The sequence below is a fragment of the Oncorhynchus mykiss genome, chromosome 8 (assembly GCF_013265735.2).
Source record: "Oncorhynchus mykiss isolate Arlee chromosome 8, USDA_OmykA_1.1, whole genome shotgun sequence".
In the NCBI taxonomy this organism is placed as follows: Eukaryota; Metazoa; Chordata; class Actinopteri; order Salmoniformes; family Salmonidae; genus Oncorhynchus; species Oncorhynchus mykiss.
The window spans coordinates 63598385-63617199 of record NC_048572.1 but is presented as its reverse complement, the minus strand read 5'-3'; the positions used below and the strand labels follow the sequence as shown (position 1 = coordinate 63617199).

Genomic DNA, 18815 nt, shown 5'->3' with positions numbered 1-18815 from the left:
CTTACCTGTTTTACAGGGAGCCCATGTACACTTAAATTGATAAATGTAGGCGCACACAAAGACATTTTGGACCACAATGAAAAATATTTGAGGTAACAAGACGTTTTCTTTGTAGTAGTGGTGGCGGTCATGCATAGTGGGGCAAGTGGGGCTCCCGAGTGGTGCAGCGGTCTAAGGCACTGCATCTCAGGTGTCACTACAGACCCTGGTTCAATCCCGGGCTGTATTACAACTGGCTGTGATTGAGAGTCCCATAGGGTGGCACACAATTGGCCCAGCGTTGTTCGGGGTAGGCAGTCACTGTAAAATAAGAATTTGTTCTTAACTGACTTGCCTCATAAATTAAGAATTTGTACTCAGTGTCTTCTCCATAGCACTTAGGGGCTGCAGTGAAGTAATCATTGCAAAATATATGATATGGGTGTATTTTTTTTGTAGGCACACTGGTGCTCCTACATTTTGAATCCAGGTCACACAGCAACATATTTAGGTGCATATGCAAGTAAAATGGTAGCACTGTAGAGCCCTGCCACATTGCTAGAGTGCACAAACTAAAATCAAGTAGTTCTCAACATATTATTCCTAAATAGTTTGTGATCAGGCGGGATATAATTAGTGTGAGACTTCAGTGGATAGAATTCATCTCTGATAAGTTTGGCCCTACAAACCCTATCACATCAATGCACAAAATGACACAGTGGGTAAATGTTACATGGACAACTAAGATGAGGAACAATTGCAATGATGTGACATCCAGATTCTGATCAAGAGATAGTGATATCTATTTGTGTCGCCTATAATTTCAGCATATTCAGCAAACAATGTTACATCTGATATCATATGATTACATATACAGTACCAATAAAAAGTTTGGACACACCTACTCATTCAAGGGTTATTCTTTATTTTTACTATTTTCTACATTGTAGAATAATAGTGAAGACATCAAAACTATGAAATAACACATATGGAATCATGTAGTAACCAAAAAAAGTGTGAAACAAATATATTTTATGTTTTAGATTCTTAAAAGTAGCCACCCTTTGTCGTGATGACATCTTTGCATATTATTGGTATTCTCTCAACCAGCTTCATGAGGAATGTTTTTCCAACAGTCTGAAGGAGTTCCCACATATGCTGAGCACTTGTTGGCTGCTTTTCCTTCACTCCTGTCCAACTCATCCAAAATCATCTCAATTGGGTTGAGGTCGGGTGATTGTGGAGGCCAGGTCATCTGATGCAGCAACATCACTCTCCTTCTTGGTCAAATAGCCCTTACAGAGCCTGGAGGTGTGTTGGGTAATCATTCTGTTGAAAAACAAATGATAGTCCCACCACGCACAAACCAGATGTGATGGTGTATCGCTGCTGAATGCTATGGTAGCCATGCTGGTTAAGTGTGCCTTCAATTCTAAATAAATCAGTGACAGTGTCACCAGCAAAGCACCACTGTTTTTCTTGGCCAAAGCAAGTCTCTTCTTCGTATTGCTATCCTTAGTAGTGATTTCTTTGCAGCAATTTGACCATGAAGGCCTGATTCACACAGTCTCCTCTGAACAGTTGATGTTGCGATGTGTTTGTTACTTGAACTCTGTGAAGCATTTATTTGGGCTGCAATCTGAGATGCAGTTAACTCTAATGAACTTATCCTCTGCAGCAGAGGTAACTCTGGGTCTTCATTTCCTGTGGCGGTCCTCATGAGAGCAAGTTTCATCAGCTTGATGGTTTTTGTGACTGCACTCAAATTTTCCAGATTGACTGACCTTCATGTCTTTGAGTAATGACGGACTGTCGTTTCTCTTTGCTTATTTGAGCTGTTCATTCCATAATATGGGCCTGGTCTTTTACCAAATAAGGCAATCTTCTGTATAACACCCCTACCTTGTCACAACACAACTGATTGCCTCAAACGCATTGAGAAGGAAAGAAATTCCACAAATTAACTTTTAACAAGGCATACCTGTTAATTGAAATGCATTCCAGGTGACTACCTCATGAAGCTAGTTGAGAGAATGCCAAGAGTGTGCAAAGCTGACATCAAGGCAAAGGGTGGCTACTTTGAAGAATCTCAAATATAAAATATATTTTGATTTGTTTAACACTTTCTTGGTTACTACATGATTCCTACATGATTCCATGTGTTATTTCATAGTTTTGATCTCTTCACTATTATTCTACAATGTAGAAAATAGTAAAAATAACCCTTTAATGAGTAGGTGTGTCCAAACTTTTGACAGGTTCTGCACACCCACCCACACACACACACACACACACACGTCTCTATTTCATGAGTTAGTTGCTATAGCCTATCTACACAATTATCATTTCAGCTACATCTTCTTATAACTACACTGAACAAAAATATAAATGCAACATGGAACAATTTCAAACATTTTACTGAATTACATGTATAAGGAAATCAGTCAATTTAAATTAATTAATTAGGCCCTAATCTATGTATTTCACATGACTGGGAATACAGATATGCATATGTTGGTCACAGATACTTTAAAAACAATGGGCCTCATAATGAGCCTCAGGATCTTATCACAGTATTTTTGTGCATTCAAATTGCCAATCGATAAAATGCAATTGTGTTCGTTGTCCGTAGCTTATGCCTGCCCATACCATAACACCACCATGGGGCACTCTGTTCACAACACAATTAGCATTAAATTCTGGCAACAGCTCTGGTGGTCATTCCTGCAGTCAACATGTCAATTGCATGCTCCCTCAAAACTTGAGCCATCTGTGGCATAGTGTTGTGTGACAAAAGTTGTGAGTGGCCTTTTATTGTCCCCAGCACAAGGTGCACCTGTGTAATTATCATGCTGTTTTATCAGCTTCTTGACCTGGCACACCTGTCAGGATTATATTGGCAAAGGAGAAATGCTCACTAACAGGGATGTAAACAAATTTGTGGACAAAATTAGAGAAATAAGCTTTTTGTGCTCATGGAACAGTTCATGAGACATGGGACCAACACTTTACATTTTGCATTTATATTTTTGTTCAGTGTTGATACCAGCGGACAGCGCAGGATGGATCTTTCCACCGCTGCTTCCAAGGACCGTTCTGCTTATTTAAATAATGTTGTTGAACGTGTGGGTCTCTTGTAAAAAAAAAGGACGTTGCAAATGCATGTAGAATCGCGGGTCTAGGATGCTTCTGCAAAATGTGCATGACACCAAAGCAAATTGCATAACAAAAACATCAATAACCACAATTAAACATATAAATGTTGATAAATGGAGATGTTTGGGATAATAAAGAATCAAAACGGCAGGCTAAATTTAAAAAATACAAGGTAAACAAAAGAACGAAATGTGATGAACAAATGAAATAGAATAGTCTTACCTTGAGGTGGCAAGCAATCCTCCTCTCTTCTATGAATGCATTTCCTTTTTGTTGCACCAAGCTTTTATATGAAATCTGTAAATGTCATTTAAAAAAAACTAAAATAACAAAAAAAACTCAAAAAAAATGCACGTAATAAAGCATGGAGCCCGTTTTATTTCTGATGATAAAATCGGTCATTTCATTTTTCGTGCAGATACTGTTAAAAACGTTTTTCCATATAAAAGACATGGCAGATATGAATGCCTCATTTTGTTTGATCATTTACGGAGGGCAATATGCCAAATATAGTGTAGTAAATCTTCTATCTACATAATTCAGTCAATCCGTTAGGTTTGGTGTTGATATGAAGCAAAAAGGAGACTCTAGCAGGTTCATCTCTCTCTCTTCAGTACGGAGTCTCAGTTGGTCCAAACTCTCGGGTATTCTGCCACCAGAGGGAGCTTACACTAGGTCCTATCAGCATGGCACATCTCTAGTAGTTTGCAGCTAAAAAGACAGGACTACAGTAAGTGTAATATCGTCACTTTTGTAGGGTACAATTTGATGTCAATAAAAGTCAATTAATTCATATAGCAAATGTTGCTGCCCCCACTTTTGTAAATGTAATTAAGCAATAAGGCAGAGGCATAAGGTGTGATAGGTCCCCAGTAAATGTGCAAATGATTTAATATATAGCGCCATCTATCGAAATTATAAAGTGGGACTGGGACATAAGGAAGATCATTACAGAAACAAAATGTTAAAAAACGACTTACATCCAGAAGAGGATGGGTCACACCTCTGAGCCAGGTTCCTCTAAGTTTTTTTTCCTTTTAGGGAGTTTTTCTTGGACACTGATTTCTCCTCAGCTTGCTCTGTGGTCTAGGCCAGGCTGCCCTACCAAGTAAAAAGGCAGTAACTGCTCATTTGGTCAAAAAAATAAATAGTTAATGTCATTTTTGATACATGAAATACATGCTTAATCATGGGGACAAGTTTCCTGCCTCTATTGTATTTTGGAGAAAATGGGGGTCATGCTGTGAAACCAAGGTAAATAAGAGCCCTTTCTCTCAGTTCCACACTATGAGCAGTTGGTGCCTTTTTGACAACAGCTGACACAAAAAAGCTTCATAAAATACATTTGATTGAACGGTCAGTTTGGTCTATTTTATTCTTTCAAGGACAATTAAGTCAAGAGGACCCACTTTTACACATGACAAAACAATGGATTCACCACAACATATTAAACACAGTCACTAAAGCCAGAGGCATGGTCTAGAGCTCTTCATTTACATGACACTACAGTACAGGTGGCCAACCAAGGACCTAGTCTTTCAAAGTAAGACATGAGCATTCACGGCCCTCTCTCAAGCAGCATACTTTTAAACCAACAACAGTTGGGACTTACAGTCCAAATGTTATCCATTGAAGTAAAATGCTTCAGTACCGAGGTTCTCCAGGACCAGGATGGTCACCCCTGTATTACACCGAAGGTCATTAAGGAATGTTCAAAAGCAAGGAATGAACACCGCTGAATCATTTAAATAAAATGGTTGGTACGGAGTGGATGGGGACTCAGTGAGATGCACTTATGGAGGGCTCCCAAATGGCACCCTATGTCCTATATATAGTGCACTACTGTTGACCGGTCCTGGTCAACAGTAGTGCACTATATATATAGGAAATAGTGCTCTAGTCAAACTTAGAGCACTGTGTAGGGAATAGGGCGAAATTTGGGACAAACACAGTCACAGCAAATTGGATGTTAGGAATATTAAAATGGATGCTAGTTTATGACAATAGACACAAGGATTGTATTTAACATTTAAGGGCTCAATCTAAGTCTTAAAATCAGTAGCACTGGTGGACATGGATGTTGCAGCTAATTCATTAAATAAAAAAATAAACGAAAGCACGACTAAGAAAAAGGCCAACCGGTCTGAAGAAGTTCTTATCGATGTTCTGCTCGAGTACCATCTCTCCAAAATAATACATGTCAGTCCATTTACAAGACAAGGAGCTTGGCGTATTCAAGCTCAAAGTTACACAAAAAGAGGAAAGCAGAATGTACAAGGGCAAATGGTCTTGAAGAAAACCGCTACCTTTCTCACTCTCCACAGATAGGTCTGTAAACCCCCTGTTAACTATCTGAGAAGGAAAGGAAAAAATAAAATAAAAAAATAGATGGTCACTTAAAATCATATACATGTATATTCAGCCACAGCTCATTCACTGTGGACAAAGACCACTTGCATCAACAACAAAACAAATCTTACAACCCAAGCTAAGGTACATAGAATGGTAAACACCCTCAGTTCACAAAACAGACCCTTTATATACACAAACAAATTTACTATTCTCATTTTTAACCAATCATAACCGAAGAGTGCCAACCAAAAAGGTATGCATACATCAACACAAATTAAAGACAGCTGACTAATGTCAAAAAACCAACAATTACCATTTCAGAGTAATATCTCTTTAGATCACCTTTGTATCAATACATTTTGATTCATTTAGTGTTACTATAGTACTGGTTAATTACACCAGTCATTGATAAATATATAGTAACTGAAACTAGTGAAAAACATTCTGGATTACATTAGTGATATATATAATAATTTGCTTTGTTATACCATGACTTTTGCATACAAACATTTCAATACTTCAAACCATTTTTTTACAGGCATTTATCACAATTCCATGTAATGAACAGAACAGCTCTTTACGGATTTGCGATGGCTCATGAAACTCTAAATTCCTTCTACCTGAACACAGATTCCAGAAAAGGGCATCCATGAGTTTCTGACTCTGGGGAAGTAGACAGGGCCTCACTGCCAAAATATGGCTTTAAAGAAACACAATAATAAAAAATGTCCCTACTACTACTACTGACTAATAAATTTGATACAACAGTAAAAGTATGTGGGGAATGCCAAGAAGCTTGCTAGAGATGAATAACTTTTTTCCTACAACTGCGGTAATACGAACATGAATTTTATTCAAAAGGGATAGGATTTTGTCTTAAACACCTGCAATTTAATCTAACCTTTCGGTTGCATTCCTTTAAGACAAAATGGTGCAAATATGCCACTCTTCAGAAAATGGTTAAAAACAATCACAGACAAAAAAGACATTTCAATAATTTACTATGTATTTACACAATCCATCTGCTTCTCCAGCTTCGTCTTCCATTGATCTTGTCATCGCGATCTTATGTCTTGCGGATACATCTTCTAGTCACCCATTTTTACTTTCGACGTCTACAAGAAAATACATGTATTTGATTATGTAATAAGAAAAACAAGAAGAAGCAAACCTATATTCAGTTCATGCAATCAGCTACAGAAAGATTGTGCTATTCAACCAATCAAAGGATGAAAACTGTGGCAAAAGAATGTCAGTTACCTGCAAGATGGCTACAATCACTCCAAATAGCCCAATCGCACTGCCAAAGATTTCCACAATAAGGATTTTGACGAAGAGGCTGCCGTTCTGGGCATCAGCCAGGGCGGCTCCACTCCCAACGATGCCAACACAGATGCCACAGAAGAGGTTGGAGAAGCCCACAGTAAGACCAGCACCAAACATGGAGTAGCCTGTCAGGAAATAACACAATCAGCACAGTCTTTACTTTATAGCCTGAAATTGTATTTTATCATTTGAGCTATTGAAGCCAATGGCAAAATGTGCCTACTTTACATCTAATGTTGAGCCTGCCTCTATATCATTGGAAATTAAGAACGCGTTCGGCTTCCAATCAACAACTAGCCTGAGTGCCAGTCTGTTAGTGCCATCATGCCAACTCCTTGTCACTCATGGTCATGCAAAACAGGCTAATTAACACCCAATGTCAGCAATTATCTTCTTACCTGCTTGGTAGTTCCTTGCCCCAATGGTCTCTGGTGTAGTGCCGCTAAAACTCTAAAGGGAAAGATGGTGTGTAAAGAAATAGAATGATGTCTAATAAAATTGGAGCCGTCTACTACAGTGTCACACATCAGTAAGCCTGAAGAAAGATTCAAGGCTGTTCTCCAAGAAGTTCCTTCCTGAGGCTACGGCTAGTTACCACATGTTCAGTCCCAAATGGTACCCTATTTTCTATTCATTGCACTACTTTTGACCAAAAGGAGTACACTATATAGGGAATAGGGTGCCATTTGGGATAAAGACATCTTAATACTATATCACCATAGTCATAGTGATAAGTACTTTACAACACTGCTTTAAGTAAAAATGCATTAAAGTACTATTTAAGTCATTTTTTTGGGGGGGGGGGGGGGGGGGGGGTTCTGTACTTTACGATTTCTATATTTGACAACTTTTACTTCACTACATTCTTAAAGAAAATAATGTACTTTTTACTCCATACATTTTCCCTGACACCCAAAAGTACTCTTTACATTTTGAATGCTGAGCACGACAGAAAATGGTCCAATTCACACACTCCAGAGAACAACCCTGGTCATCCCTACTGCCTCTGATCTGACGGACTCACTAAACACAAATGCTTCATTTATAAATTATGTCCAAGTGTTGGAGTGTGCCCCTGGCTATCTGTAAACTTTAAAAACAAGACCATTATACCATCTGGTTCTCTTACTTTTGATAAGTAAAAATATTTTTGCAATTACATTTACTTTTGATATTTAAGTATATTTTAAACTAAATACCTTAAGACATTTACTCAAGCAGTATTGAACTGGGTGACTATCACTTGAGTCATTTTCGATTAAGGAATATTTACTTTTACTCAAGTATGATAATTGGGTACTTTTCCCCCACCACTGTTAAAGGACACAAATTATTATCATATCATAAGTCACCTTTCATGCTTACCTCAGCCATGTTACTTATCACGATTGCCATGATGATCCCATATATAGCTACGGCCTCACAGAAGATAATGCTGTGGACAGGACAACAATAGCATTTAACACAAAACATTGATGGGAAAGACTGGTCTTATCAATACAAAACATACATAGTTGAAGTCGGAAGTTTACATACACCTTAGCCAAATACATATAAACTCAGGTTTCACAATTCCTGACATTTAATCAGAGTAAAAATTCACCGTCTTAAATCAGATAGGATCACCACTTTATTTTAATAATGTGAAATGTCAGAATAATAGTAGAAAGAATTATTTATTTCAGTTTTTATTTCTTTCATCACATTCCCAGTGGGTCAGAAGTTGACATACACTCAATCAGTATTTGGTAGCATTGCCTTTAAATTGTTTAACTTGGGTCAAACATTTCAGGTAGCCATCCACAAGTTTCCCACAATAAGTTGGGTGAATTTTGGCCCATTCCTCCTGACAGAGCTGGTATAACTGAGTCTGGGATGTAGACCTCCTTGCTCGCACAAGCTTTTTCAGTTCTGCCCACACATTTTCTATAGGATTGAGGTCAGGGCTTGTGATGGCCACTCCAATACCTTGACTTTTGTTGTCCTTAAGCCATTTTGACAACTATGGAAGGATGCTTGGGGTCATTGTCCATTTGGAAGACCCATTTGTGAGCAAGCTTTAACTTCCTGACTGATGTCTTGAGCTGTTGCTTCAATATATCCACAATTTTCCTCCTCATGATGCCATCTATTTTGTGAAGTGCACCAGTCCCTCCTGCAGCAAAGCACCCCCATAACACGATGCTGCCACTCCCGTGCTTCACGGTTGGGATGGTGTTCTTCGGCTTGCAAGCCTCCCCATTTTTCATCCAAACATAACGATGGTCATCATGGCCAAACAGTTCTATTTGTTTCATCAGACCAGAGGACATTTCACCAAAAAGTATGATATTTGACCCCATGTGCAGTTGCAAACCGTAGTCTGGCTTGATTATGGCGGTTTGGGAGCAGTGGCTTCTTCCTTGCTGAATGGCCTTTCAGGTTATGTCGATACTGGACTCGTTTTACTGTGGATATAGATACTTTTCTACCTTTTTCCTCCAGCATCTTCACAAGGTTCTTTGCTGTTGTTCTGGGATTGACTTGCACTTTTCGCACCAAAGTACGTTCATCTCAAGGAGACAGAAACATCTCCCTCCTGAGCGGTATTACGGCTGCGTAGTCCCATGGTGTTTATACATGCGTACTATTGTATGTACAGATGAACGTGGTACCTTCAGGCATTTGGACATTGCTCCCAAGGCTGAACCAGACTTGTGGAGGTCTACAATTTTCTTTGAGGTCTTGGCTGATTTATTTTGGTTTTCCCATGATGTCAAGCAAAGAGGCACTGAGATTGAAGGTAGGCCTTGAAATACATCCACATGTACACCTCCGATTGACTCAAATGATGTCAATTAGCCGATCAGAAGCTTCTAAATCCATTACATAATTCTGATATTTTCCAAGCTATTTAAAGGCACAGTGTATGTAAACTTCTGACCCACTGGAATTATGATACAGTGAATTATAAGTGAAATAATCTGTCTGTAAACAATTGTTGGAAAGATGACTTGTGTCATGCACAAAGTAGATGTCTTAACCGACTTGCCAAAACTATAGTTCATTAACAAGAAATTTGTAGAGTGGTTGAAAACGAGTTTTAATGACTCGTTTTCACATCAAAGCGGATTCCAACTTCAACATACATACACAAATGTGGAATAGTGAAGACATCAAAACTGAAATAACACATGGAATCATGTAGTAAAACAATTAATGAAAGTAAAACAAATCAAAATATATTTGAGATTCTTCAAAGTAGCCACCCGTTGCCTTCATAACAGATTTGCACACTCTTGGCATTCTCTTAACCAGGATCACCTGGAATGCTTATCCAACAGTCTTGAAGGAGTTCCCACACATGCTGAGCACTTGTTGGCTGCTTTTCCTTCACTCTGCGGTCCAACTCATCCCATTGTGGAGGCCAGCTCATCTGATGCAGTACTCCATCACTCTCCTTCTTAGTCAAATAGCCCTTACACAGCCTGGAGGTGTGTTGGGTCATTGTCCCGCAAAAAAGAAAAAAAATGATATTTCCACTAAGCATAAACCAGATGGGATGGTGTATCGCTGCAGAATTCTGTGGTAGCCATACAGGTTGTGTGCCTTGAATTCAAAATAAATCATTGAGTGTGACCAGCAAGGCACCCTCACACCTTCATGCTTCACAGTGGGAACCACACATGCAGAGATCATCCGTACACCTACTCTGTGTCTCAGAGACACAGCGGTTGGAATAAATATTCTCAAATTTGGACACATCAGACCAAAGGACAGATTTCGACCAGTCTAATGTCCATTGCTCATGTTTCTTGGCCCAAGCAAGTTTATTCTTCTTACTAGAGTACTTTAGTAGTTTCCTTGCAGCAATTTGACCAGGATGGCCTGATTCCCACAGTCTCCTCTGAGGCAAATCTTATGTCACATTCACCGAATACAACAGGCAGACCATACAGTGAAAAGCTTACTTACAAGCCCTTAACCAACAATGCTGTTTTAATTTTTTTTTTAAATATACCCCCCCAAAAAAATAAGGAAAAAAAGTTACAAATAATTAAAGAGCAGCAGTCAAATAACAATAGCGAGGCTATATAAAGAGGGTACAGGTACAGAGTCAATGTGTGCGGGCACCGGTTAGTCGAGGTTGAGATGTCTGTTACTTGAACTCTGAAGCTTTTATTTGGGCTGCAATTTGAGGCTAGTAACTCTAACCTATTCTCTGTAGCAGAGGTAACTCTGGGTCTTCCTTTCCTGTGGCAGTGCTCACGAGATCCTGTTTCATCATAGCGCTTGATGTTTTTTGCGGCGGCACTTCAAAGTCCTTGAAATGTTCCGGATTGACTGACCTTCTTGTCTTAAAGTAATGATGGACTGTCGTTTCTCTATGCTTGTTTGAGCTGTTCTTGCCATAATATGGACTTGGTCTTTTACCAAATAGGGCTATCTTCTGTATACCACCCCTACCTTGTCACATCACAATTAACAGGCTCAAACGCATTAAGGAAAGAAACTCCACAAATTAACTTTTAACATGGCACACCTGTTAATTGAAATGACTACCTCATGACGCTGGTTGAGAGAATGCGAAGTGTGCAAAGCTGTCATGAAGAATCTCAAATATATTTTGATTATCACTTGTGGTTACACATAATTCCATATTTTATTTTAACCTTTATTTAACTAGGCAAGTCAGTTAAGAACAAATTCTTATTTCACAATGACGGCCTACACCGGCCAAATCCTCCCCTAACCTGGATGACGCTGGGCCAATTGTGCGCCGCCCTATGGGACACCCAATCACAGCCGGTTGTGATACTCTAGCACTGAGATGTAGTGCCCTAAACCGCTGCGCCACTTGGGGACCATATGTGTAATTTCATAGTTTTGATGTCTTCACTATTATTCTACAATGTAGAAGATAGTAAAAAAAGAAAAACCCTGGAATGAATAGGTGTCCCCAAACTTTTGAATGTACGCAAATATAGACAAAAGTTAAGCCTGGATTTGGACTAAAAAGCATTTTTTAAATGGTGATTTTAGTCCAGGGGTAAACTTAATCTGGGTCTGAGAAACCGGCCCATAATGACACATTTTCACTTTGAATATCTTACCTGACCAAATTCTTTGTTTTAATCCGTGGTGCTTTTACACCACCTCCTATGATGCTGGAACCTGTGATGTAAATGCCCCTGTAAAACAAGGAAAACAAAATTCATTATGAACATAAAACTAGGTTTGGGATGATACCTGGGGGACCTTTTCTACAATGTTACTCCAAATATTGCAATATCCGATATTATCGTGTTGCGCCGTTAATGACTAGATAATTCCAGACTGTGTAATTTGCATTTCTTTTCAATATTATTGTCGCATTCTCACTTAATAATCTTAGTTTGGTGAAAAACTAAGGCTTAGTTAATTAAATGTAGACATCATTTAACATATTGATACCGCCTAACTAATAAAACTGCAGTTTTGATTTGTAAAGTTCAAGTAGAGTATAGTCTAGCACGTCACAATATATCGTCAATGTCAAATCAAGACATTCGATTTAATCATAAAAATCAGACCAACCCTACATAAAGCAGAACATAAAAACAGTGATACACTAAAATAATACTCCTGCCATCCACGAGTAGTAATTTAGCCTGCTGAAATAGGGAAGAGGATGGGGACAAGACACTAGTTGCTATTTGAATTTTCAAATCTAATTTCAGAACTTCCCTATTCATATTGGACAATCTCTTCTGATGCAACACTCAAAAGGGGGAAATTAAGAATACTCACCAAGCTGCTCCGACAACAGAGAGCGAGATGGCCAAGCCAATCCCAAGGTTTGCCCACATAAAGGGCGACGTTTCTGTCAAGAACCTGAGTGAGAGAGTATCATTTTACCATGGAAATCAAACATTCTAAGCTTTAGTTTAGGTCAACACTTCTGAAATACCACCTGACTGGAATTCTATTAGTAATCAGCACCAGACTCAAGAATATAGGCTAAAATTCTATGACTATGATATATCCTACTATTCTAACTAAGACAAGAGACTGTCATACTAACCATGCCACATCAAAGCGGAATCCAAGGTCGAAGATTGTGTAGCAGATACCTGAAAAATATCACCAACGCAGAAAAAAAGTGGAAACGTTTTCATGAGTTTATGCATTGGTGTGTACACTGTATGTAGATGTGTGTTGCAGTACAGAACAGTTATGTACAGTACAGAACAGTTATGTTCAGTACATGCAATGTCAAGCCACTGAGTTACAGAACCAAATTGTGCCCGAGAAATTATGAAATGTCAGAAGGTAAGCGTGATAGCTCACCCTCACACGAGAAGTGCTTAGGTTCCTATTTTTCTGACTGTAGAAACTAAGCTAGCTTGATTTATTTAGCTATGTTGTGGTATATACGTTTTCTATAGTAAAGTTATGCTGTTAGTGCAGGGCCTTATATTATGCAGTCGAACATTAGTTAGTTAATCGCTTGCTAGCTAACTAGTTTGTTAGCTACGTTACTTCCTGTAAGCATTTTGTCAAATTCTTACAAACAAATGGCTAAACAAGTTGACGGCAGTGCCACAAGCGTAAATAACATACAATGCAAATAAGCTATAAAGCTAAATAACTAGGGATCCTGAAACATTATGACATATGTGAACAAGCCATCACATCACTGCAGACAACTTAATTACTACTAACTAGCAGCGCAGCGGGATAACGTCACGTTAGTTAACAAGTCAGCACAGTATCTGTCAAGCAGACATTCACAATCAAATACAAACGAGTGTTGTTTTTTTAAATCAAGTATATTTTTGCCATCATCATTAGCTAACTAAACCCATTACATTAGCTAGCAAATATACAACGTTTTCTTACCAACGATGAGAATAGTACTCCAGAAGGCCAAAGTGACCCCGGTGTAGAGAATGGCGTGTCCGTTCATGATCCACTCAATCACCCAAACCGCGATATTTTACGGGAAATCTCACAACACTACTTTCAGGTTGGTGTTTACAATTGACGCCAAACGGTCTGAATAATATATATAATGTTAATCACCCCCCGAAATCGTTCAATTGGAGAAGAAAAGTCGAACCATCAAAAAGGGAAGGAATGCAGTCAGCTGATCGAGCTTGACTTGAGCATGTGACTGTGATAACAAACGTCATTCTACTTCCTGTTTTCCACAGCCGCGGGAGCTTCAAAGCAGCCTCCGCTGGTCATGTCTAGAAGGGTCACCGATTTTGTCAAATTGATTAATGAAATGTTATTTTCGTGTCAAATCGCCAATTGGCAACCCATCCCTTATGGGATTAATTGACACATAAACAAACATTACAATAATTCACTATGGTAATTAAATGCTAATTCTTCTTCCGGTGTTCTCTGCATTGTATAAAGAGTGAAATATAGTGATTATAATAATCTATACATAATAGTAAATAAGGTTATCCAAACAATAATTACGTCCCTAGAGCAGTAAAATAATATACATACATATATACATTCATTACGACAGACAAATAAATACAGAAATAAAAAGAAACAGAAGTCACTTGAAACCAGTCTGGCAAAAAAATAAGATTCATATGGGAGACAAGCCTATACACAATCTATATACACACATGCCATTTACCACATAGAAGCAAAATATTTTTACAATTTAATTGTAGGTAGCCCTTTTTCTTTTATTCCACGATTTATCTAAATGTTCCGCAAACGGAAATACACAATGGACAAAAAAACACTTAAATTTCTCCTCATCACTCAGCCACATAATGCCAGTATATATCTGGTGTGCTTTCTGGAATAAGAGCAAGCGTATATCGTATAGGATAAACTGAGTTTCACTCTCTATTTTTTAAAGGTTACATAGTCTTTCCTCTTCCATTTCACCACAATACCGACCTGTTTCAATACGCAGACGCAATATCCCTGATCTTACCTGTTTCAATACGCAGACGCAATATCCCTGATCTTACCTGTTTCAATACGCAGAGACAATATCCCTGATCTTACCTGTTTCAATACGCAGAGACAATATCCCTGATCTTACCTGTTTCAATACACAGAGACAATATCCCTGATCTTACCTGTGCACATAGTGATCTCTTGCTTTTAGCTAGGTTATACATAATATACCGCTCACACACAAATTCACCCTTAATCAAACAAAAGGTTCTCAATTTGGGTTTATGATTAATCTCCTCCATTTTTTGTTGTTGTATTGCATCAGTTGTTTTTTAATCATATTTATGTCTCCCTTAATTTTTTTTTGTTGTACAGATGTCAGACTGTTGAAAAAGGTCAGACATTTCAGTTGCCCAGGCTCCCCCTATAGATAGATCCCATTGAAAAACTTCACTAGCTATTCTGGCAGTTGGCATATCCAACAGTCTATTCCAAAGTCTTACCATACACGCCTTCCATCTCACCTTACAGGGTTCCCAGTCCATGTCCCCAGTTATTGCAAGTATGGGTGCAAACTTGTGGACACCTAAAAAGTCATATACATCTCTCTGTTATGGACATTTTCCTTTATAAAATACATCTTAGCACTCCACACTCCTGATGAATAGTCCAGAACAGGACACACGCATGTCTGATACAGTTTGAAATACGTAGCATAACCAATAACTTTGAGTGTGTTTTGTTTTTCCTATAACTCCCCCAAGATCTCTACTTGCCGAGTCGGCCAGGGCATATGCTCCGTATTGAAAGGAACTATGTTCATCAATAAAAATACCCAAATATTTATAAATGCTTGTAAACTCAAGAATGTCTCACCAAAACAAAACTGAAAAACATTTCTCTCAGCACCTGGTTTTCTAAAATGCATTATCTGTGTTTTTGTCTGGTTGATCATGGGTTTCCATCTTTTACACCAATTGACTGCACATAATAACATTTTCTGCAGGTCTTGTTCAGTTTCTGCCATCAAAATAATATCATCAGGATATAAAAGGATACTTAGCATTTCATCATCATATCTTACTCCAATATTTAACTGTTTAATTTATTTTGCCAAATCATTTATAAACAAAGAAAAACAAAGTCCAGTAGTCCCGTTCAGTACAACGAGAGTGTTTATTGCACAACGTCGAGTTCTACAGCAGACTGGACTTGATTTCCATAGAATCACTTGATGACTAGCTACAATTCGCCAGTAAATATACTTTCTGCTGAGCACTACATTCATTACATGATGTCATAACTATAACTATAGCAATGGGAATATGGCATGAGAGATGGAAATAAATAACAAAGTAATTGGCTGCTTAGATTTAGTTTGTATTATTTTTTACTTTAAAAAACAACAAAAACAACAAATAAGTGGAACTCATGCTAGAACGGGCCAATAGGATCTCTCTAGCTCGTGCTTGGCTCTTCCCACCTCCTTGCTTGTTCTGCCTACCATGACTAATTTGTTTGCATTGGAAAGGACAGGCTGTGGTCCATCTTGGTTTTGATAAAAAAAAATCTTTGGCCAAATGCTCACTGGCTTCCCTTGCAGTCAATGCTACTGCAATGTCATACTCTTTTGGAGCAGACAGCATCAGATAGATGGCCTACACATACAGAGACAGATGGGCACTGTTTCGCGGCCTCAGATGCTTTCTCCGATGAGATACAGTACATTCAGCCTCTTGTGAATTGAATAAAAATTATGAAACACAGAGATGAAAAATACATATTTTTTTCTTGGTCCATTTTTTGCGGAACCCTTGCTTCCCTTGGCATCCATGAATACACGCCACTGGGCTGTTACAATGTACTGATATACAGTGCCTTGCGAAAGTATTCGGCCCCCTTGAACTTTGCGACCTTTTGCCACATTTCAGGCTTCAAACATAAAGATATAAAACTGTATTTTTTTGTGAAGAATCAACAACAAGTGGGACACAATCATGAAGTGGAACGACATTTATTGGATATTTCAAACTTTTTTAACAAATCAAAAACTGAAAAATTGGGCGTGCAAAATTATTCAGCCCCCTTAAGTTAATACTTTGTAGCGCCACCTTTTGCTGCGATTACAGCTGTAAGTTGCTTGGGGTATGTCTCTATCAGTTTTGCACATCGAGAGACTGAAATTTTTTCCCATTCCTCCTTGCAAAACAGCTCAAGCTCAGTTTGGTTGGATGGAGAGCATTTGTGAACAGCAGTTTTCAGTTCTTTCCACAGATTCTCGATTGGATTCAGGTCTGGACTTTGACTTGGCCATTCTAAGACCTGGATATGTTTATTTTTGAACCATTCCATTGTAGATTTTGCTTTATGTTTTGGATCATTGTCTTGTTGGAAGACAAATCTCCGTCCCAGTCTCAGGTCTTTTGCAGACTCCATCAGGTTTTCTTCCAGAATGGTCCTCTATTTGGCTCCATCCATCTTCCCATCAATTTTAACCATCTTCCCTGTCCCTGCTGAAGAAAAGCAGGCCCAAACCATGATGCTGCCACCACCATATTTGACAGTGGGGATGGTGTGTTCAGCTGTGTTGCTTTTACGCCAAACATAACGTTTTGCATTGTTGCCAAAAAGTTCAATTTTGGTTTCATCTGACCAGAGCACCTTCTTCCACATGTTTGGTGTGTCTCCCAGGTGGCTTGTGGCAAACTTTAAACAACACTTTTTATGGATATCTTTAAGAAATGGCTTTCTTGCCACTCTTCCATAAAGGCCAGATTTGTGCAATATACGACTGATTGTTGTCCTATGGACAGAGTCTCCCACCTCAGCTGTAGATCTCTGCAGTTCATCCAGAGTGATCATGGGCCTCTTGGCTGCATCTCTGATCAGTCTTCTCCTTGTATGAGCTGAAAGTTTAGAGGGACGGCCAGGTCTTGGTAGATTTGCAGTGGTCTGATACGCCTTCCATTTCAATATTATCGCTGGCACAGTGCTCCTTGGGATGTTTAAAGCTTGGGAAATATTTTTGTATCCAAATCCGGCTTTAAACTTCTTCACAACAGTATCTCGGACCTGCCTGGTGTGTTCCTTGTTCTTCATGATGCTCTCTGCGCTTTTAACGGACCTCTGAGACTATCACAGTGCAGGTGCATTTATACGGAGACTTGATTACACACAGGTGGATTGTATTTATCATCATTAGTCATTTAGGTCAACATTGGATCATTCAGAGATCCTCACTGAACTTCTGGAGAGAGTTTGCTGCACTGAAAGTAAAGGGGCTGAATAATTTTGCACGCCCAATTTTTCAGTTTTTGATTTGTTAAAAAAGTTTGAAACATCCAATAAATGTCATTCCACTTCATGATTGTGTCCCACTTGTTGTTGATTCTTCACAAAAAAATACAGTTTTATATCTTTATGTTTGAAGCCTGAAATGTGGCAAAAGGTCGCAAAGTTCAAGGGGGCCGAATACTTTCGCAAGGCACTGTAAGTGGAAGCATGTGGCATTCGGCAACTTTCAGAAAAATTACTTAGTTGTATCTGTTGGTCACATGCATATCTGCCCTATCATTGGCTAGAATGGACCCACCTGATCTCGCCACCTCCCATCTGCCTTCCATCTTTGTTGGGTCCTTGCTATCTGGAAACCTTGGGATGTCCCCACCCCATTGAAGTTTACATTTAAAATGGTTAAGGTAAGGGTTTGGTAAGGGTTATGGTTACGTTTAGGGTTAGGGTTAGGATAGGGGTTGAGGTTAGGGTTTAGGGTATAAAATCAAATCAAGCTTTATTTATACAAGATATTTCAGACAGAATGCCACACAATGTGCTCCACAGGAAGAAAAAACACTGAAGAATAACAATAAAAACTGAACAACTAAAAAGAACCCTAAGAAAAGTCAAGCTAAAAAGGGGTGTTTTAAGATCTCTTTTAAATATGTCCACAGTTTTGCCCCCCTGGGGGTTCTCTGGGCAGGCTATTCCAGATCCTGGGAGCATATTAACTAAAGGTTGACTCTCCATGTTATTCACCTTGGAAGATAGGCTAGCCGGCCGTGTCGATGGTTCCCATTGGTGATAAGAGTAGTAGAATAAAGTGATTT

The 18815-nt window shown here is 38.8% G+C and overlaps 2 protein-coding genes across 2 annotated transcripts in view; both read right to left on the bottom strand.

The window, feature by feature from the left end:
- LOC110530319 (beta-1,4-galactosyltransferase 2) overlaps window positions 1–3838 on the bottom strand; it is a 147153-nt gene extending 143315 nt beyond the window's left edge. The window contains exon 1 of the mRNA XM_021613255.2: window positions 3358–3838. The gene's annotated coding sequence lies outside the window, so the exon portion shown is untranslated. The remainder of the gene's footprint in view (window positions 1–3357) is intronic.
- A 641-nt stretch (window positions 3839–4479) lies between these two features.
- On the bottom strand, window positions 4480–14002 carry atp6v0b (ATPase H+ transporting V0 subunit b). Its single transcript, XM_021613256.2, has 8 exons — window positions 13675–14002; window positions 12857–12905; window positions 12583–12666; window positions 11907–11984; window positions 8179–8248; window positions 7212–7263; window positions 6748–6938; window positions 4480–6602 (listed from the first exon to the last, which is right to left on the bottom strand). The coding sequence occupies exons 1-8, from the start codon at window positions 13739–13741 to the stop codon at window positions 6576–6578; spliced, it is 618 nt and encodes a 205-aa protein (XP_021468931.1). The 5' UTR covers window positions 13742–14002; the 3' UTR covers window positions 4480–6575.
- Window positions 14003–18815: the final 4813 nt, after the last annotated feature.